We start from the raw sequence: 22363 nt of genomic DNA on the forward strand, positions 1-22363 counted from the left end.
ACCCGGATTGGATACGCTCTTTACATTCCTAATCTCAAATCGATGGGTGTGAAATCAATACAATTTTGTATATGAATTGTTTTCTGATCCTCGCAATAAATTAACGCTTTTTCTTTTTCATCATACATGAAAGAAAGTGAAACAGGTAGGCCACAGAGAAATAATGTTTTCACGTCCAATCATATACTTGCTGTATATTTGCCGCATAATTGTCTTCAACGCCTGTACCGGATACTCAAAAAGTTATATAAATTCCAAAGACTTTGGCTGAAAAAGTCATTCATTCGTGTTTTGTTCTTTAATTGATTTTTATCATTGCCATTTCTGTTTTAAAATTGTCTTTGCACCTGTAGTGCACAGATGTAACAATTGCAAAGGATCCTGTAGAATACATAATCTTGCCCTCATTATGTTGTCGTATTGTACGGGAATAGAAAAGATGACATGTATTAAAGATAACATGTATTTCGCTGACATGTATTTGCTGTAAACTAATGGAGCACGTTTTAGCCAGCAAAATTATGAAGCACGGGGACGAAAATAACATCATTTTTCCCCTGCAATATGGCTTCCGTAAGAACATGTCATGTGAACAACAATTACTTGGTTTCACAAGCGATTTACAGAGGAATTTGGATGCAGGACGTCAAACGGATGTTATAGTCATGGATTTTTCAGTCAAAAGCTTTTGACAAGGTTGGGCATGAGCGGCTTTTACGTAAACTGGACTACTACGGTATCAGGGGGAAAAATCTGAAATGGATTCAAAGTTTTCTCAATGGAAGAAGTCAGAGGGTCGTTTTGAATGGTATTAAATCTTCTTCAGTAGCGGTAGGATCTGGAGTGCCTCAGGGGTCGGTTCTTGGGCCTTGCCTCTTTCTACTTTACATCAATGACTTGCCTGATGGTCTCGCGTCAAAGGTTCGCCTTTTTGCCGATGATGCAATTTCTTACATGACCATCGACAATCAACATCATACGCAAAATCTTCAAGAGGACCTAAACAAAATTGGTGACTGGGCGAAAAAATGGATGATGGATTTGAACACAGATAAGTGTAAGGTTTTGACAATATCCAGGAAAAGAAGTAAGGTGCAACACGTGTATCATCTAAATAACGCCCCTCTTGAATCTGTTGAATCCGTGAAGTACTTGGGTGTAACCATAACTTCTGATTTGAAGTGGACCCAACACATCAACAATACTGTCAATAAAGCCAATAACGTGCTTGCATTTCTAAAACGCAATCTTCGCATAAAATCTTCTGATGTTAAAGCCACAGCTTACAAAACGTTGGTTCGACCAATTGTTGAGTATGCTTCCACAGTTTGGGACCCATCTACCAAGAACCTAATCCACCAAGTGGAAATGGTCCAGAGAAGAGCTGCGCGATTCACTTTAAATCGCTACCATAACACCTCGAGTGTCACCAAAATGCTACAAGAACTTAATTGGACCACTCTGGAACAGCGCAGAGAAAATGACAGGCTAATTATGATGTACAAAATACACAATAATCTCACTCCTCTTTCAGCACAGGACTATATCATCAAACAGGCTACTCAGTTAACGAGAGCCTCGCAACCACACTCCTATCAGGTACCATATTCGAGAACTGAATCGCATCGCCATTCGTTCTTCCCAAGAACTGTAAGGAACTGGAATTCCCTGTCGTCAGAAATTGTTTCAGCGCCATCTGTGGGATCATTTCGAAACCGTCTAACGGTTGATCACAGTGGCTAGTATTTTCGTCAAATTTTCTATGTGCTTGTAAATATCTGTAAATAAATTGTATTATAATGTAAATAGCACCAGTCTGCAAGAATCTTCAGTCTATTGAAGGAGGCAGACTTAATCAGAAGAAGAAGAATAGGGCCTATTATAGTGAATGCCAGGTTGACAACGTGGCCCCATCAAATAACGCTTTGACCGACCTAAATAGAGCGAGAGAAAGAAAGTAACCTCAAAATGTACCTCCTCCGGGGCAGCCTTCGTTGCAGGTCCATGGTACAATGTATTGGTAACCTGCACATTGCACTTGCACTTGTCTAAGGCATTTCATTTGTTTTTCCCCAATCGAGCGAATACGATTCCGTGGCGTTCGCATTCATACACGGAGTTGTTTATATTCGCCACGCTCGAGTGACTTGTGTCGAACTCGGGACGCGAGCGCACCCACGCTCGTGATTGGTCTAACTTGTTTTGGTGACGTCACTCGTGGGAAAATTCAATGATCGCTATTCGGTCTTCTGCTGCTTGTACAGACTCGCTTTATCTGGATACCACCATCGATAGTTCACAAAGAAGTCGTCTTTTTGATAAGTAAGTTCACGTTTATCGTAGATTGAATAATGAGTTACATTGGTTTTGGAATCATTTTGGAAGTACAGCTTATTTCACATGTTACTAGCAGTGCTACTCCGCTGTACTTGCGAAGTCGTCCGCTGTAATTTGCTTAGTCCCACATACTATTATTTTTGTTGCTGGTGTGATAACCGTACCACACCACTCACTGGCCCGAATGGCGAGCGCAAAAAGAGTACAATGTAGATTCTCTAACGTTATATAATAGATCTAATCTTTGAGTTGACCGAAAGATCGGTATGTATCTGGTCGTCGGGGATATGTTCCGCGGAGACTGCGTCTGGCTTCACGGAATCCCCTTTACGGAAGAGGGCCGATGAAGTCAAAAAATGATAAAAGACTCCTCCGGACAGACGAGTTTTTCTGTCTACGCAAAGTCCAGAGGCGTACACGTGCGGTTCTAGTGGAATAAAAATGTTTTTCTCCCACCACCATCCACAATCACGCCATCCAAATGACCTTGTTTTAGGTTGTTATGATGTGTACACACTATGATAAAAATAATCACTGATAATATGCTACCCAGTGCAGTCACTGCCAATCTCATGTATTGGAGTCGGTTAAATACAACCAGCAATCAATCAGCATTCCAGCAAACAAACCAAACATGCTAAAAGCAGAAGTTGCACTGGTCACTTTTGCTGCTGCTTGACTCTGTTTTGTGATGTTCTTGGACTTCGGAGGCGTGCTGTGTAGCGATGGGAACATTAATTACTGATACTGTGAATGCTGCATCTATTTTATTGACAGTCTCGTGCCCTGTAGCAGTGGAGACACACAAGGAAGTCTTTCCAAGTGGAGGATTAACGAAATCCACCCATGAAAAGCAAACACGTACACACACACACACACACACACACACTTTACTCTAAAATGTTTCCTCATGCGTAGACAGAAAGAACCGTCTGTCTTTTATTTATTTTTTTTTTGACATCGGCTCTCCTCAGCTCAGGGGATCTGTGAAGCCAGATGCAGTCTCTGCGGAACATATCCCCCGACGACCAGAAACCGGTGCAGACCGATCTTTAAGTCAACCTCATACCCTGCTGCACATTTCTTCCAAGAAGACATTATGGAATTTGTAAATGAAACAACTTACAGGAATATTATGTGAACAAGTATCATGATTTATGAAAACACTATAGTCTATATGAGAAAAATAAATCGTTTGTGAGTATTATCCAGACTTTGTGTTTGTCTGCGATTTGTACATCATGTTTGTTTGTTTTTTCTCTCCCTTTCTCCGCTCTGTACAGACTTGTGTAGATCGGACAGTGTGGTTTACCTCTGGATGCTGAAAGAGCGAACTTCATCTGATGGACATTGAGGGTCTGCTGAGAAGCAGAAGAAACAAACTGCATACCTCGTAAAAGAGAGAGACAGATAGACAGTGAAAGAGAGCGTAGAAGGTTTTGTGTGTCAACACTGAACATTTGTTCGTGCAGCCATAGTTCACTCTGCTGTTATATACACCATTACCACGATTCTGGCTTCGTACTAGGACCTTCTACTATGCCCACATCAAGTGAGAGTCGCATTCACGTTGCATCAACCTATAACCTGAGGTAGGTTTCATTCCATGGCAGAGAGGTCTTTGCTATGTTTAGATACATTACATTTGACCTGATGCAATATCCTGTACTATAAGTATAAAGCAAGAAATGGACTGTATTTGCGGCATGAAATTGTTCATGAACTGGAACCAACTGCTTTATTTAATTTTTTTTTTTTTGCAAATTGCCACTGGCATCCAATGCATTATAGTGTGGACAAGAGATTGTGCATGCATTTTGATTTGTGAATCTTGGCTCTCATGAAATTTGTGAAATTAAAATGCACACCATATTTTCTGGTTTTACAGTAATGACCATTAAATCAGACTCTTGTTTTATTTGATTTTTTATCTTTTTTCTTTGCTTTTTGTTTTTTTTCCATTGAAGGGTATCTTATACAACACACCTGGTAAAGGCATATACTTTGTATAGCCCCTTGAAATGCCTTTCTCTCTCTCTCTCCCTCTCTATAGTTTTGTTGGAAAGTTCAGACTAGCAATGTATACAACTTTCCAATCTGGTGAAATTAGGGGTTAATAAAAGGCATCATAAAGAATGTACTGTACTTGTAACAATTATCAACATGCAATCTTGTTGGTGATCTGTGCAGCATTGTTCCGGGCATGCAGTGATGAAATCATATCTATGTAGTAACAATAATAACTGTTTTTATTTAAATAGATTGACCTTAAGTTGGCATACTTTAGTGTATAAATGTAAAATGCAAAAATGTGATGCATCCAACTTTATTTCATTCTGTCAGGTTATGATGAGATCATGTAATGTGTAGATTATGTAATGTCACACATTTTCTTTTAAATACCATCATATCTTTTTTTTTCTGCTTCAGTTTCATATGCTTATATTTCTATCTGTTGATTTGTTGCAGGAGTAGGCCTGTGCCAAAGACTACAACTTCCAGTAGGAAGAGCACCGCAGCCCCAAGGAAAAATGTGAGAACGACAGGGAGTACGGGCAGGACCACTCAGAACTCCAAGAGGGCTGCCCAGAGGTAACTTACACTACCTGAATTCAACAAAATGTTTGCATTATCCTTTGTTCTACATACTAACTCCACCCCTTACAGATCTTTGGGTGTAATTAAGCGCTCTCCTAAAGTGTACTGTACCCATGCCAGAGATACATGCTTTGGAAGAGCACTCCCAAAATGCAGTGTACCGTACCGTACTGTGCCAAATGTGAACCACTTCGGTATGTGCTCCAAAAGTGTATGGTACCATACTGTACGGTGCAACAGAGAGTTCGAAGGTAAAGTGGTCCAAAAGTATACTGTATGAGAAATTGACATGAGAAGAATGCGCTTAACATGCACTACTTCATGATTCAAAGAGTTGATTATCTTTGTTAGGGACACCTGTAGCATAAGCATGCCAGGTGCATGACCTTCTTGCTACTTAACGTGTGACACTTTTAACTTGAGTCCAATGAGGTACGCTATAACAAACATATATCTACATACTGTATACACTGTTTTTTTCGCGTCCAGATATTTTCATGAACGTGGAGGTCACGGACATTTTCGCGAGATGTTGTTTTTGCAAATTGACACAGAGACCTTCAAAAGTGCATTACAACCTTAGCATATGGTGACATTGAATTTTGTGTGTTGTTAAATTTGTGGTCCAACTGTGATTCGCTAAATCCACGAAAATTACAGCTATAATATACAGTATTCAACACTAATGCCTTTCTTGCCAAATATGAAATGTCCCATCACAGTAAGATTCCTGTGCCAAGGTCCACCAAGCCAGCAGGCCAGGCATCCTCCCCGAAGCCAGCTGCCTCATCCTCCACCCCTACCAGGAGGAAGGTCCCAGACTTTGAGAAGCTGCACAAGGCCTGGGCAAACAAGTTCCAGCAGGGCAAAGCAGTTGCCAAGAAACCATGCACCCAGGTACATGCCAACATTATTTAGCAAAACACAATTTAAAGATGTGTCTCATTTTTGGGCAAGTTTAATGCACAATGCGCCTGGTTTCATACAGTATATGATGCTACGGTACATTGTGGTCTCTGTATGGTCCAAGAAGACATTCATTATAATGAAAAAAAGAAGAAGAATTAACAATAGTAATCAAAGCAGACTTTCTCTTCCCACCTTAGTCGGTGGGGCTTTGCGGCAACCAGTGTCCAAACAATTTTCTCATGAAACCTGGGTATAGTCTTATGGGCATAGTGTAGTGTATGGCAGTAACAATTCTCATATGCCTGTGTTCACCCGTGTTCTTTGAGTACTTTGGTACAAGGACAAAGTTAAATATCAAATACAGTGCGGTTTTTGTGTTCATGCATAATACTGTACTATCACTTTCCCCTTTAATGACAATTTACAGGCCAGGGCCTTTGACCTGACCCGCCCAGGCACTCGCTTCAAGCGGGCTTACTTTGACGGAAATGGGGAGCCGCCAACCAGTGACAAGGGCGTGGCACAAGGCGGAAGGAGACACCCTGATGACTTTGAGGTAGACAACGATGCGCTGCAGAGCATCCTTAATGGTGATGGGTTGGATCCGATGGAGGAGACTGTTCCTCCCCCAAGGACAAGATCTACTCTGGCTGGAACAGGTAAAAAAACAACAACAACATAAACAAAGAAAACATAACCACAAAAACAAAAATAATTGAAATAAACAACAATGACAACACTGGAGTCATGCAAAATGCTGCTAACCTGTTGAGGAGGGACAGATTTTGGCATAACTCACATTTCCCATAGACACCTGCCCGAGTATTCTTGGGACTCATCTTCAACAGGGTAAACAAAATATGCACTTGATCTGATGGTGCTTTGTTCAAATAGCATTTGCACCAGAGAAGGGTAATGAGCATTCTCCAGCCGGACAGACTTGTCAACACGTGAAATTCTCCCGAACTTTTTCTAAATTTGTTTATTTCCCTCCCCCCTTTGACCATTAACCATTGAGGACGGTTTGATTTTGCTACAACACGCATTTCTCATAGATGCTTGCCCGAGTATACTCGGGACTCATCCTCAACGGGTTAAATAGAAAACACCTGTCCTTTTACACTGACGTTTGAAGCAGTGTAACATCACTAAGTACAAATGGGGACGGGGGGAGGAGGTGGTAGTATAATATTTGTACAGTACTCTCCGTGTAATCGGGTATCGCTTAAACGGGTACTCCGTTTAATTGGGTAGTAAATTCAAAATCAGTTCCAATGCGCATTAGAATTACCTGATAATCGTGTTGTCTCTCCGCATAAACTCAACTGGTAAATAATTGTCTTCTAATCTAATATCTACCCACATTTTATCGCAGATATACCACTTTAAGAAATCATGAATGTCAGATTTTCCATGGCTAATGGCATTCTCTGCTTGATTTGCAAAGAAGACCGATCATTCGGGGAGTGATTAAACATGAAAACAAAGAGCAGAAAGGTTTGATTTTGATTTTCTTGTTCTTTGTCGGGACTCATCCTCAACGGGTTGAGGAAAACACCTGTCCTTTTACACTGACGTTTGAAGCAGTGTAACATCACTAAGTACAAATGGGGACGGGGGGAGGAGGTGGTAGTATAATATTTGTACAGTACTCTCCGCGTAATCGGGTATCGCTTAACCCTAACTTACCTGGGCTATTTAGCAAGCTTGAATTCCTTGGGGGGGGGGGGGGCATTATGGCCCCCCCTTCAGATCTCGGCCGTTGATTGCGCGATCGCCGCAAAATTTTGCATGAACATAAAGCCGGATGTAATCTACAAGACTGTTCAGTTAAATTTTCAAAAAATTTGCATTTTCTATTTTAAATTAATTAATTATGCAAATATATGCAAAAACCTCATTTTCGTCTGTAATTGGCTTATAAAAGCTTATGGAATGCTGATTTTTGGTTTAAATGTTCCTAGTGACATTCCAAACATTTGTGCGTAAAAAAAATTTCAGTATCAAAATTAATTTCTTATGTTTTTTATTGTTTTATCATTTTTTAATGTATTTCCTTGTTTTTTTGAACTTTTGTTTTTGTTGTTTTTTTCAGCAGAATTTGTCATACATATCTTTAGAAGCATAATTATACTAAAATAAATTTATTTCAGCTATTAAAATCAAAAATATAAATTTTTATATGAATTAATTGAAAAAACACAATTTGTATTGACTTTGTACACAAAATCACGTTTTTGAGCAATTTTGTGGTTGACGAAAATTTTTTGAAGGGCGTGGCTTCGGAACGGTATGCCCGGGCGCAACAAATTTGGTCTTAAAAGTTGCGCGAGACTTGAAAGTAAAAAGTCAGCAAGCGGCGCGGTCAAAAAATTTTGCGCGGCGGAATGGTCGCGGAATTCGTCGAGGGGGGCCATTATGGCCCCCCCCCCCCCCCAGGTAAGTTAGGGTTAAACGGGTACTCCGTTTAATTGGGTAGTAAATTCAAAATCGGTTCCAATGCCAATAGAATTACCTGATAATCGGGTTGTCTCTCCACATAAACTGGTAAATAATTGTCTTCTAATCTAATTTCTACCCACATTTTATCGCAGATATACCACTTTAAGAAATCATGAATGTCAGATTTTCCACGGCTAATGGCATTCTCTGCTTAATTTGCAAAGAAGACCGATCATTCGGGGAGTGATTAAACATGAAAACACATGTACAAGTACCGACTTGCCACACGTAAACGAACATTACACATATACCTGTAGCTGGCACTCACAATTGCATAGACAGACAGGAGTTGAACACACTTGCGCTCATCCCTTGCTCCGCAGCAGCATTCACAATACGAGAAGTTTGCAACGAAAATCAGGCCATGCACCAACTCCATAATTTTGCTTTTCCCCGTCACTTCTTGAAAAGTAACTACGTGACAAGTGCACGCAAAGAGATGTGTTCATTTCGGAAAACGCTTGCATGTTAGCGAAGAGTCTATAGTCAAACGGCAAAGTTTTCTGAAGACATATTTGTCCATAAAAAGAGTGTAAATTATTGTTCGTGACTGAGCAAATGTAAGGTATGTATTGTGCCGTGCAAGCACGCGTGTTCAGCATAGAGTGTAGGTGTTTGGTGCAGTGTAAAATGCATACACACATTGTGTGTGTCAATTGTGAGTGAAACGTGTTCATCTGTTAATCGGGTACTCCGCTTAATCGGGTAAGAAACGTTCTGCTCGAGCCTACCCGAGTACTGTACTTGAAGAGCTTGGTGTCATTTTGATTGATGTGATGCCATGAGGAGTAAATAGAACAAGTGTGAAAGTTGAGGCTAAGCGAATGCTGATTTGTCAGGTGTCAGTTTTTGTTTTGTTTTGTTTTGTATTGTTTTTTAAGTGCTACCCTTAGAACTATTCTTTACTGTGAGCCAGTTCCCATAAATTGTCATTGCTGGATTTAAACAAATGTTGAGTAATCTCGAGTTGAAAAATACATCTTGATATTCTTGACGTAATAAAAAAGGAAATACTTTTTTTAAAATTCTTTAAGAGATGTGTTGAACTTACACACATAACATAAGGAAGCAAAAGTTTTCAAATTTCAAATTTCATATTGTGACTATCAAGATTTCTGTAATGAGAAATCATCTTAGCAATAAGCCATTTCCTTAATCTTTATGTCTAATAGTGAATTAAAAAGATCAGTATAAGTCTGGTCACACACAGACTTATGATACGTTTCAGCAGTTGATTATCATTTTCAAACGTAAGTTTAGTCACGACTGGATTTTAACACAATATCAGAGATTAGGTGTAGTAGTGTAATTATTTTGTGTCATCCTTCCTCTCCATGCTGTGTGTTTTATACAAGGCATGACTACAATAGGCCGGAGGACGGCTGGTAGCAGGCAGACATTGGGTGTGCTGCCCTCTAGAGGCGCAGGGCGTGTCAACAATGCCTCAAACTTCCTGACATCAAGGAACATCATGGACGGCAGCAAGCTTCGAGGGAAATCGCTCCTGGATGAGCAGAAAGGTTTGATTTTTACTTTCTTTTTGAAATTCTTTTTCAGATGTATCTTGGGCTATTAACAAATCTGATGATGCTTTTAATTCCAATGTGTTGATTTCCTCACAAATGAAACAAAAAAAAAAATGTTCAGTGATAGAGAAAATACATTCTTAATTTTCCTAGTGTTTGAAGTTAAACTTAGTCACATTAGATTAGAAAATGACTAAGTCGAAACATGAGTCAAGAAGCTAATATACATTGAATTTGTATTTTAATACAGTGTTTCTTGAGCAGTTGTACTTCCCATTGTTTGTACCTTCAAAAAATTCCAAATATTTGATTAATGTCAAATGCAGATTTCTTGCCAATATACTGTGATGAAAGAAGCAGTAGTATTAACATAATTCTTGATGTTTAGACATACTTTTTTTTTTTTTTTCAGGTGCAAATATTGAATTTGCTGCTGATGCAGATGCTCTAGCCAGCATACTCAACGATACAGGTCTTGGCGCATTGGACAGGCACGGAACTGTGACTGGGGGGCGGCAAACCATCGCAGGAACGTCGCTACGACAACGCCAGTCACTGAGATTCCATCAGGTAGACGCAAATCATTTCCACATTCATTCATGAGGCAAATCTCTCGTTTGAAGAAGCTACACCCCTGTAGACAATGCCATTGTATATCTTGGCAATCAAGGACTTTAAAACCAAAGATATAAAACACCTGTTTCTTGACCCTGGCCTAATCTAAGCATCAGTCACCGCCACAGGGGGGGGGGGGCACCCGCGAGAGGAGGAGATTGTTTTGGTTTTGGCATGGGCTATGCAGCTCCATGGTGCGTGTGTGTGTCGACAAACTTCTACAATGCTCTCCTTCTTATTCCTGTATTTTCGTTACTGGTATTTATGGGTCAAATTTTTTCGTTTGAAATTCAAAATCGATGACTATAGAATTTCTCAATAGAATATAAAATCTAAAACTTTAGAAAGAATAGAGAAAATTGAGTGCACTTTGAATGGTCTGCCACAGGCAGATATCCTTATCATGCTCTTACGTAATATGACAGCTGTTGCAGTCATTAAACCCTGGCTTGGCCTCCAGGTTTGCCACGCCTGAGTAGAAAGTTATTTTGCAGTAGACAAATACATCTACTCCCATTCTCAAACGAGGAATCGTTAGGGGGGTATAGCACCCCATCAGCTTCGTTTGGCGATGGGGTCTCGCCTCAAACGGGTGTTTGACGGCAAATGCATTTTCTTGCGCTGATGGAGTGGCTGGATTATATTCCCTACCATGATTTCCTCGCCTGATCTAACAGTTTGAAAGTTTGAAGCCAGAAATATGGATCGCAATGATAGATCACTTCTGAATGGGCAGTATTCTCTTGTCAATATTTTTTTCTGTGTGTCAAGATGCGAGGTAAGGTTTCAGATTATGTCAAGAATTCACAAAGAATGTTGAAATTGTCTTCTGAATATTACACAGTAAGAGGTACAATAAATGAAGGTAGTAACTTTACTATGAGGCTCATTGCAACTGATAATAAACAAAGTACCATTCATCGACGTAAATGAATACCAACTATTCAGTATTCTAGTAGCAGCCATGATAATAGTCATGAGCATACATACTCATGTTGGACTAAAAACCAACAACCTTATGATTGCTAGACAGGGGTCGCATCCGCTGGACTACCACACTTCCGCCTGATAGCCAGTAATGGTTCTGATTGACGCGATGTAGCAGCAGGTACTGCATATGTATTTAAAGCTCAATTAACTTATCATTCTTTTATGGCAGTGGTTCTTGACTGATGTGTCAGACAGTTTCCCATTTGTTGTTTATTTCCACATCAGTCGACTGGACGTAATTCCATCTACTACCAGAAGCCCAAGAACTATGACATCAACAAGGTATACAGCGAGTTTGCAAAGAAGACCCTGTCCCGCCTCACCATCGACCGAAACACGGCCAACGTCAACGCAGCTTTTATAGAGAGTCTCCTCCCAGACAACAGGGGATCCATCTACTTCAGTGAGTGTGAAATAATTTTGTTTTTTTCTTCAAGTCATGAAAGATGCCTCACTGTTCAGGAGACAACAAATATTCATTCATGTAACATGTCTTCCTGGGATCTCGTGAGGTATTGTATACGCTATAATTTTCGCGTACATAAATTTTCGCGAATTTGCCGCTGTCACACATTTTCGCGAGTGGTTAAATTTGCGATAGGGGGACCAGAGAAAATATGAAGTGACAAAGAAAGTGTGAATTTTCAACTTACTAGCATATAAGAATGATACTAGTTATACACTGCATGAAAAAAACTTACCAAACTCTGCGAACTACAATAGTAAGTTAGAATTCAACATTTTTGAAGTGGTTCAGTCCATCGTGCTAGATTTCTGACGAGTGGTCCCCTTGCGATAATGGATTGGCTCTGTATAGTATTTGTAAGTAGACGTGGACGTGCGTAAACAAGCTTAGCCAGTATGGTCTGTTTGGTAAGCCATGACATGGTATACTAGTACTGAAATGTTCGTATCATCAAGGCAAGGGATTCATTTTGGAAGGTAATATTTTCGCGTGTTGTTAATTCCGCGAATAGCTCCCGACTCGCGAAATTCGCGAAAATAAAACCCCCGCGAAATATATAGCGTATACAATATTATTCAGATGGAGAAGGAAGGCACAAACAAAAGAGAGATGTGCAGGTTTATTGTTTCACTCGTTTTCCAGTTTGGTTGGTAGGGCTTTTGCCTGTAGGGGCAGCTGCGGTTGATATGTTCAAATTCTGGACAAGCTTCATTTTCAATTGGTCTCCCAAATTATAACACAGATCTTACGATGCAACTGATTGACAATATTGCCCTACATTGACGTAAATAAGCACTGAATTGATCACCGTTTTAATAGTAACCATGATAAAAGAAATCATGGGCGTACATACTCGAGCAGATCTCATGATGCTATCCTGGCTTATAGAGAGTAACAGCATAAACAATCTTTATACATGTGGATGCTAGATATTAAGGCTGTGATTACAGCCACGCATTTGATATGGCTCCAAACAGAGAGAATCAAAGTAGAAATTTGTGTTTCAATAAACATCTATCTTTATTCACTTTCCTTCCGTGCAGAGCGAGATCAGTTGACCGAGCCACAGCTGATACCCAGCCAGTCGCCATTGGTCAAACCTACTTGCCGTGGAGAAGGTCCACTGTCCAAGAGCAAGAGTGCCATCACGCCGGGGAGGGTGGCGGTCAGTGAGACCACGAGGGGCGGCTGTCTGTCCACCAAGAAGACGCCGGGCACGGTGAGTTGAACCACGAACAGCAATATCATTCCAGTGGATTTAAAACCAGATGGGGCAAGGGCTTGATCATGATCCTTGGTCATTATTCAATATCCTTTTATCCTGTTATTTACAATTGTAGGTTTGGACCCTCCATCCTACAGAGTAAATGATGGAAGTTCATGGAATTTCTTTGTCCAGTCACTTTGGCTTTGTGTTGTCACTGCTGTGATCACCTCCTCAAAAAAAAACCAAAAAAAACATACACATACACATAAAAAACAAACAAACAAACACATAAAAAAATCCCAGATTGAACACCCAAAATGTCCAATATGGGTGGCAAGCCCTCCCTACAACTGTCAATTGTCAAATTCTTCAATTTTTTTGTTCACTTTTTTTTTCTTTTTACAGGCTTCCCGTGTTCCCAACCTCCGTGCCCAAAACCTCCTGTCAAGGCCTGACCTGTCCTGCTCCCCAGCTCTTAAGAATGCAAAGTCTGGATTAACTCCAGCCAGACGTATCCCAACTACACCCGGGGTAAGACTAAAAGGAGATGTGTGCATATCATTAAAATTTTCATAACTTTGATACACTGGACAGTCTCCAAAATCCATTATAGTCCTTGCTGGTTGTTCTCCAATCATCTTATAGTTCTTAGAACGCAAACAAATATCATGCCCTTTTCTTGATTGTTTATTCATTTGTTCTTAACTTCTCTCTCTTTTTTTTCAGTAGCATTGTTGCTCAGTACCATACGTGCCAGATATATTCATTTTGTTTATAGAGCAATCCAGTTCTTTACCATTTTTTTATTGAAAGAGATTTTATATTCCTATTTTGCAACTTGTATGTCAAAACCATAATATGGAAGTACATGTATCATAAATATTCACACAATTTAACTAATATCTTTCTCTTGCATGTTGCTCTCCATTGAGCTTTATCTTATTTTATTTTTTATATTAAAATTATAGATAATGATGAGGTAGAAATGGAAGTAGAAAATGCATAATGTTCTGTGGATGAGTTGTTGTACAAAACTTGTGTGTGAATAGCTATATGACAACTCATGAAGTCAACTCATTGTGGCATAATTCTTGCTGGTTTTCTTCATTGTAATATTACAGGGCCAGAGTCAGAAGGCTGTCCGCTGGGCTGATGTCCTGACCTCCCCCGCTGACGAAAATGGATCCAGCCACTTGAAGACACAGGTAATGGGAGGCATAGAGTACCTCAATGCATTACTGGTAATATTCTGTTCTATGGGGTGAGGGAGGGGTCTAAAAGGTATTTCATGAAGCGTTTGGACCGACAAAGTTGTCAGACAAATTTGCTCTCAGCCAATCAGATGCAAGGATTTCAGTGGCTTGCAACAATTCACCAGAAAAACATCCGACCAAAACGCTTCAATGCCCCCCAGGTGTTGAATATACCATCCTTGCAGTGCCCTGTTACCTAAATCAAGTGTCTGATTGTTGATAAAATAATTTCATCCTCCATGGTCACAGCAAACCAACTCTGAATGTTTGAGTATTCACTATGTGTGCATGTAAGGTGTGTGAAATAATATATATTATAAATGCTTTGTTTTCTGTCATGAAACATAAAAGCACTCTAATTTACAACTCTTCAGGTATGTAAATATAGCTTACCCTGTTCCTCATGCAATTCCGAGAGCCTTCAATGACCCCAAACAAGATTTTTTTTTTTTTTGAACGCCGACAGAGAATGGACAGGTTGGTAATCCACCTGTGGGAAAGCAGTCAACGGATCATTTTTCCCTTTTCTATGGTCAACTGCATGTGTCATCGAACAATATAGAATATTGATCGGACTTGGGGTATGAATAGAGTGTGCGCTGATGGGCTCACAAATTCTTCTGTTGTGCACTGTAAGGGCACCTGAATGGGGTCATTGAAACTCAAAATCTAGTGGGCTCAGTCTTGATGGCTACGTACGTCTTCATACAAGTTACAGCGCAAACAAACACGCTACTGCGTTAGAAAAAGGTAAATTAGACAAAAATGCACGCAGTTTTGATATTGAAACAGAACAGATATTAAGAGAAACTCTAATCTTTCAATCAGTGTATAATTTTCTGGTCGCCGTACATGTAACCACTGTAACACAAATTAAACATGGATTTAGACCTAATGCAGAAGCTTTTGTCTGCACTTTGGGAACCTGGTACTGTGCACTCCCGATATAACGAACACACTTATAACGAAATTCTGGTTACAACGCAGTAAAAATGTAAAGATAATATAAAGTTTTGGTACCTCAAAAGTTTCCCTGAATTTCCTTGTCTTAGTTTCAGGTTAAAGTACCTTTCATATAACTAACACTGTGAGACTTACTCGCCCCAAAGTGCTCTCATGTCTTAGTAATCATGCAATAATGGTTTCGTACCAGAGCCGCCGCCGTTCGATGGCGTGCGACCAGCAGCGTGCAGCCCCATACAAAACACGTGTACGCATAGCTAACTGCGACCAGCAGCCCCATACTCATAGCGTAATGGGGCTTCGCATTGTAGCATTCAGGATCATGACAGATTTAGTATCGCGGATAGATATCAACTTAAAATCCAAAAATGTCCTCAATTTGAAGACTTACCAGTGAAGTTGAAGTATTGAAAACAGGCTTCGGGCAACGTTTGGTTCTACCAATGGTCCCTTTCTGTTCAAATTGATGACTGAATGTGACTCGATCGACAGGACCTTGGGAGAGCTACATAGACTGAATACTACGGCTAGCGCATGCACACACATCACATGTGCACAAATTTCAAATCCATGAACGAATAAGATGTTTGTGTGCACATGCGCTGGCCGTAGTATTCAGTGTATGTAGCTCTCCCAAGGTCCTCTCGACCGAGTCACATTCAGTCATCAATTCGAACAGAAAGGGACTATTGGCAGAACCAAACATTGCCCGAAGCCTGTTTTCAATACTTCAACGTAATTGGTAAGTTTTCATATTGAAGAAATTTTTGGATTTTAGGTTGATATTTACCCGCCATAGTAAATCTGTCATGATCCTGAATGCTACAATGCGAAGCCCCATTACGCTATGCGTATGGGGCTGCTGGTCGCAGTTAATTGCATGATTACTAAGACATGAGAGCACTTTGGGGCGAGTAAGTCTCACAGTGTCAGTTATATGAAAGGTACTTTAACCTGAAACACAAAAATTCAGGGAAACTTTTGAGGTACCAAAACTTTATATTATCTTTAAAGGGATAGTACAGTATTGGTGGAGATGAGAATTGGGCTTTTACGTTTTTGTGAAAAACCAAGAAAACACTCATGAAATAGTACAGAGCATCCCATTTTAAGAGGAATTCAAAGTTTATTTGATGAAAATCGAAAAACAAAGTGAAACAAAGTGATTGTAAAAAAGTGTGGGTCCCACACTTTATTAGAATCACTCTGTTTTGGATATCAGCCATTTTGAAACCAATTTTCATCAAATAAACGTTGAATTCCTTATGAATTACATGCTCTTTCATATTTCATAAGAGGTTTCTCATTATCTCACCAAAAAATGTTAGAAACCTGAAATTAGGTCTCAACCAAAACTATATGATCCCTTTAAGCTCCAACATTATCACCTCTATGATCCCTTTAAGCTCCAACATTATCAGGTCTATGTTCTTTATTGTTTATTTGGTCGGTATTAACAAAAATTTGATATAACCAAAGAAAACTGCCAGTCCCGAGTACTTCGTTACAATGGGAGTCAAATGTATACTGGGTCCCTGTGAGGAACAGGTTAAAACTTTTGAATGAATAACCTTAACCCTAAAAAGGTGGAGTGGGGGATGGGGATGGGGATGGCATCTTGCAATATGCCCTACTGGAACTCAGCAAAGTGCTGATACCACCACTTCTCTCTCTCTCTCTCCATCCTCCAGGATGTGGTCGCTGTTCTCAACTTTGGGGAGGATGCAGAAGAGGGCGTGTCCCCAGAGACCAAGTCTCGTCTCCAGGAGGTGGAGAAGCTGGAGGCTGAGACGGCGGCCAACAGGCACAAGCTGAACGTATGTGTTATGAGACAACGCCCAGGGGTTTTCCTTCTCTCAGTTTGTAGTTTCTGCACAAATATCAAAACAACCTGGGAGATATTCACTTGTCTTTGTGTGTACATAATATATGTCAGGCCTTGCATTCATTTGTCTTTTAGCTTCATGAACTGTGCATCTTTTGATTAAATATGCTGTTGAGGTCCCAGACTCTGATTAGTGGTATGATAATTGACTGTAATCTACTTTAAAACAACACTCAATATCATTGCTAGTTTTGTGTGCTTTCTTTTTTTCGTTTTCTTTTTTTACATTGATAATTACTCAAATATGATCACCATTGTGTTTTTCATTTTATCATCTCGATATTCCACGCACAGACCATCGAAAGAAATAGGCACAAAAAGAGGTTGAGTGGTTGTATTTTATCATCCAAGACCAAAAATAAAATATCTGAGCGGAGTCGTTATTACAAATCCATAACAAGAGCATTTTGAGGTTCCCTTTGGGTATCATTGCAGTTTGATTTACTCCTCGATAAGATCCTAGGTTGGATTTTTCAAGTTTTGCATAAACTTGTCATTCCTAACAGGAAATGGAGGAGATTGAGAGGCAGCTGGAGATGGAGATTGCCCGTCTCCATGAAGCGGAGGAGGTCGAGCAGATCAATCTCGAGGGAGATGTCATCGAGCCAATTTTTGACCTCGAGCCGGTCAAGCTGCCCAGGGAGACACCACTCGCACTTCCTCAACAAGACCACCCCCTTGTCGGAGAGATGACATCCTCAGATGTCGCACAGCAAGCAGTCCAGGAGACGTATGGGAAGGAGATTGGACGCATCCAAAGTGCTCTTGATGCAGTCAGCCTTGAGGATAGGCTAACCCAGCATCAAGGGAGGGTAGAGGAATCCCACGATGTGCAAGTTAGGAGTGCTGAAGTTACAGGGGGCTTCGTTCAAAGCGGGGATAGAATCATTAGCGGAAGCATTCACAGGGCGGGCATTGCTGAGCGGCTTCACGTCGGCCAAAGCGAGTCCGCCTGGAGGGGCGCTCAACCAATTCTACCTGCAGTTCCCCACCAACTGGCAAACAGTACCATCGTTGCCCCAGAACAGCTTGGTTTTGTCACAAGAGGAGCTTTCCCTCAAGGTTCTTGGGGGTCTGGTCCTGATGCTGGGCAGGCAAACAGAAATGGGATGGACCTGGTGCAGGCAGATAGCACCGAATTTTACCGCGGGGTGTTTCCAGCATTCCTACAGAACTCTCCTCCAGGGAGAGGGCCAACTGTCCAGGCAGCTCAAAGACTACCAGAGGATTCTAGGCCAGTGCTTAGAGCGGACTTTAATCTGGAAAGAGACCACATCCCCACCTTCACTCTGCAGCACATGGAAAATGCTAATATACATGCTCATAGAGACCTTGAGAACAACAATGCAGCCAGGAACACTGACCGGGATTATTCGCAAACCACCATATCTCCATTTCCTAGAAATGTCCCTTCTCAAGTTGGTGCTGCTTTTCCAAGAGCTACGCAGCTTAGTGATCTTGCTGGGCATAACCAACACAGTGTGACTTCAATTCAGCATCAAACAATGGTACCCAGCCACATGGGGCACAGATCTGCCCCTGCTCCTCACCCTCTTTCCCACAGCAACTTTGAGCTGCCAGTAGAGAGCAGCACAAGTGCCATTATTAAATCGTCTTCCACAATCTCAACAGTTACTTCTGGCCCAGCAGCCATCGTCGCGAGAACGTCGATGCCATCTTCCATGCAGTCTGTCTACTCGGTGCCACGTTGTATACAGACGCCACAGCCCCTCCGGGCGAGGCCATCAGCATTCCCGAGGACCACGCCCACCGTCCGATCCATCTCCACCCCAATGCTCGGCTTGCATCCTCCGCCCCCTATTCAGACTCCCCTATCAATGAGGAGCGCCGCTGGTCTCCCAGTGCACACCCTCTCCAAAGTGGCTCCAGTGCTATCGCCTGTAGTCGTGAATCCCGGGCCAATGGGTGTCAGCACAAACCTGGGCCCCAGTCAAAGCACCACCTTCCTCACCAACATACACCAGCCCAGTCCTCTGCGCCCAGCGGCTCCTGCATTCTCTTCAGTGTACACCACATCAGCCCCTGCATTGCATCCCACCGCAAAGAGTCATGGCAGCTGCGCTCCAGTGAATAAACCTTCCCAACCAGCTTCTCTTGCCCGTTCCGTTACAACAATATCAGCAGAAAACCATCGCCCAGACGTTGATCAGATTTTGCCGTTGAGGGACAGTTCAAAATTAGTCGAGACTAAGGATACGAGGGTCAATTTGCAATCAACAAGTGATAAAGGTAAGATTTTTTTTCTTTTTTTCCCCCGACTTTCACTGAAAAAGAGGCAGAAAATGTGACTCTCTGAACCATTAGAGTTTGATCTCTCTCATCTGACCTTCCTTTATCCGGATTTCTTTATTTTCCGGACGCATTCTCACCGTGATTTTTTTTCAATCTAAGCTTTGTAATAATTACAGGGAAAAGGGGGTATTACAAACTCAAACTATATTCCTGCACAAACTCACGTAAGTTTACATATTTGACGAAAAATTGATGTCTTTTCGGTAAAAAAACCCTCCCTATAATTTTGTGCTGATAGCAAAGAAAGAGTTTCAGTGTATGCTACCTACATTAGATTACATGTAGGTACCTTCAGGTAGGCAGCTGTCGTGTATTAAACACTGAGTCTTCTATACCCAGTCAAATCCCTTTAATATGCAGATGCAGCTGGTCTTGACATGTCCGGATAAGAGAGGTCGGAATGTAGCTAAAAGTAGCTTGCAATTAGTGAATAATGACGCAAGATTTCTTCTGAATATCACTCATTGGAAGGTAAAGGAATAGTGTTCCCCTGCACTCATAAATTGAATTCTACACGTCATGCGACTGAAATATTTAAAAAAAAGACCATCTTATTTTACTTGAGTTTCTTATTTGTGACTGATTTACACAGAAACAATAGGTCAGCTGTTTCACCATGTCCTCCTGGATCAAGAGTGTGCCCTCTATTCCTGTGGACTGAAAAGCCGCTTCGCTCCGCAGCCTTCCGAGGCCCGTCCCATGAACCCCGTCGCCAAGATCATGCTCCAGGGAGATGAGTTGGTGAGTTTGCAGATGAGGGTATCATCAAAATGTTATGACATTAAATGAGTGGTATAGTTTTTGTTGAGGCGAGGGATTCAGATTTTAACTTTTTGAGAGATTATGAGAAACCGCTCATGAAATATTAATGGAGCTAAGCTAGAGTAGTGATCCAATCAACATTGCCATTACGATTCCCACGTTAAAGGTGTAGGTACTTTAAAAGGATGGTATTGATTTGGTTAAGATGGGGCTTCAGGTTTCTAACTTTTTGAGATAATGAGAAACCACTTATATAAAATGTTAAAGAGTATACAATTCTAAGAGGAATTCAAAGTTTATTTGATGAAAATCAGTTTTGAAATGGCTGAGATATCCAAAAACAAAGCAAAGCAAAGTGTTCCTAATAAAAGGTGGGTCCCACCTTTTATTAGGATCAATTTGACTTTGACTTTAAATTTCTTGCGACATCATTTTCAAACAGTCATCAATACTGTGTAGAATCAACTGTTTGCATACGAGAGCTACTCACAGGGTTTTTGCAAATGAATGCTCTTGAATTTGAGAGCCTTTCAAATCATGGCTGTTTTAATGACATATCGTGAGTATGGATTATGAGTCTTGATAGCCTGGTAGAAGCTTGGGTGGGGGTAGGGGGGATGGGATTTAGAAGAGAATGTCTACCACTGGGTGCTCATGTGGTAAGTCTCTCATACCTCTTATTTTCATTTGGCTTTTTCAAATCAGTTTATCAAGACTTGTTGATTGCTTGCAGTATATGCACTATTGATTGTTTCATTCACACCCAGTCCCTCCTTGTTCACACCAATACCTACATATCAGATGTGATACACACACCAAAAGCCAAGTTCTGAAAACCAAAAATGGAGGTCGATATCTCCTTTGAAATGTATAGTCTGCATCGTAATGCAGTAAACTTTGGCTAAATCGTACCCGCTGAACTTTGAGAATTCAATTTTGTTGGTCCAAAATAGGATTTTTATGGCGTAATTGATGTGAGACATTCAACTTTTGATGTGAAAACATTTCCTCCAATTTTGGTTCATTTAGAAGTGACATAATACCTGATAAAAGAAGATAGATAATTACACTTGTATTTCATAATGTACATATTTTCCATTCAAGTTAAATACTGTAAAACATGATAAATTCGCGGCATGAAATTTTCGCGAATTGGAGCCGACAGCCTTTTTCATGGCATGAAATTTTCGCGAATTGCCACTGCCATTCAATGCATGCAGTGTAGACAAAAGCTTTCGCGTGCATTTTAATTCCGCGAATTTTGGTGCTCGCGAAATTAAAGGACAAGTTCACCTTCATAAACATAAGGATTGAGAGAATGTAGCAATATTAGTAGAACATATCATTGAAAGTTTGAGGAAAATCGGACAATCCGTTCAAAAGTTATGAATTTTTGAAGTTTTTGTGCAGTAACCGCTGGATGAGAAGACTACTGCAGTGTATGAATAACTTAGATGTCACATGCGTACAACAATATAAGGAAAATATAAAGAGAATTTCACAAAATTTCATCTTATGAAAAAAGTTCACATTCCCCCGACTCGTTACCGACAAATGTTATGGGTAATATTATTCCCCCTGCCTTTAGAAAGAGCCAAGTCAAGTGCTCTTTTATTATGTGAAAAAAGTGAAAATATGTTGAATTTTCTTTATATTTTCTTTATACTGTTGTACGCATATGACTCACAAGCTTTAGTAGTCTCCTCATCCAGCGGTTCCAACACAAAAATTTTAAAAATTCATAACTTTTGCATCGATTGTCCAATTTTCCTCAAACTTTCACTGATGTGTTCTACTAACATTGTTGCATTCTCTCAATCCTTATGTTTATGAAGGTGAACTTGTCCTTTCAAATGCACACGAAAATTCCTCGTTTTACAGTAGCACATCTCTCTACCAGTAAAACTTGTTTCTGCTTTCAAATCCCTCAGCACTTCATTCCCGTTAGTGACACCGAGATCCTGGTTGCCTCGCCCTCTGGGTCAGCTTTCTCCAACTTCCAAATGGTTTGCCATCACTGAGAGCACCATAAACGGA

The 22363-nt window shown here is 40.7% G+C and overlaps 1 protein-coding gene across 1 annotated transcript; it reads left to right on the plus strand.

Annotated features, from left to right (window-relative positions):
- The first annotated feature begins 3836 nt into the window (after nt 1-3836).
- On the plus strand, nt 3837-22347 carry LOC139738001 (uncharacterized). Its single transcript, XM_071648667.1, has 14 exons — nt 3837-3929; nt 4807-4929; nt 5658-5832; nt 6272-6509; nt 9702-9866; nt 10285-10442; nt 11703-11880; nt 12987-13162; nt 13556-13681; nt 14272-14355; nt 17058-17183; nt 17758-19501; nt 20157-20305; nt 22258-22347. Exons 1-14 carry the CDS (start codon nt 3877-3879, stop codon nt 22345-22347), a joined length of 3585 nt encoding a protein of 1194 aa, XP_071504768.1. The 5' UTR covers nt 3837-3876.
- The last annotated feature ends 16 nt before the right edge of the window (nt 22348-22363 follow it).

This window comes from Diadema antillarum, unplaced genomic scaffold (genome assembly GCF_040938485.1).
Source record: "Diadema antillarum isolate AM-2024a unplaced genomic scaffold, OU_Dant_1.0 seq00000718_RagTag, whole genome shotgun sequence".
Taxonomy (NCBI): Eukaryota; Metazoa; Echinodermata; class Echinoidea; order Diadematoida; family Diadematidae; genus Diadema; species Diadema antillarum.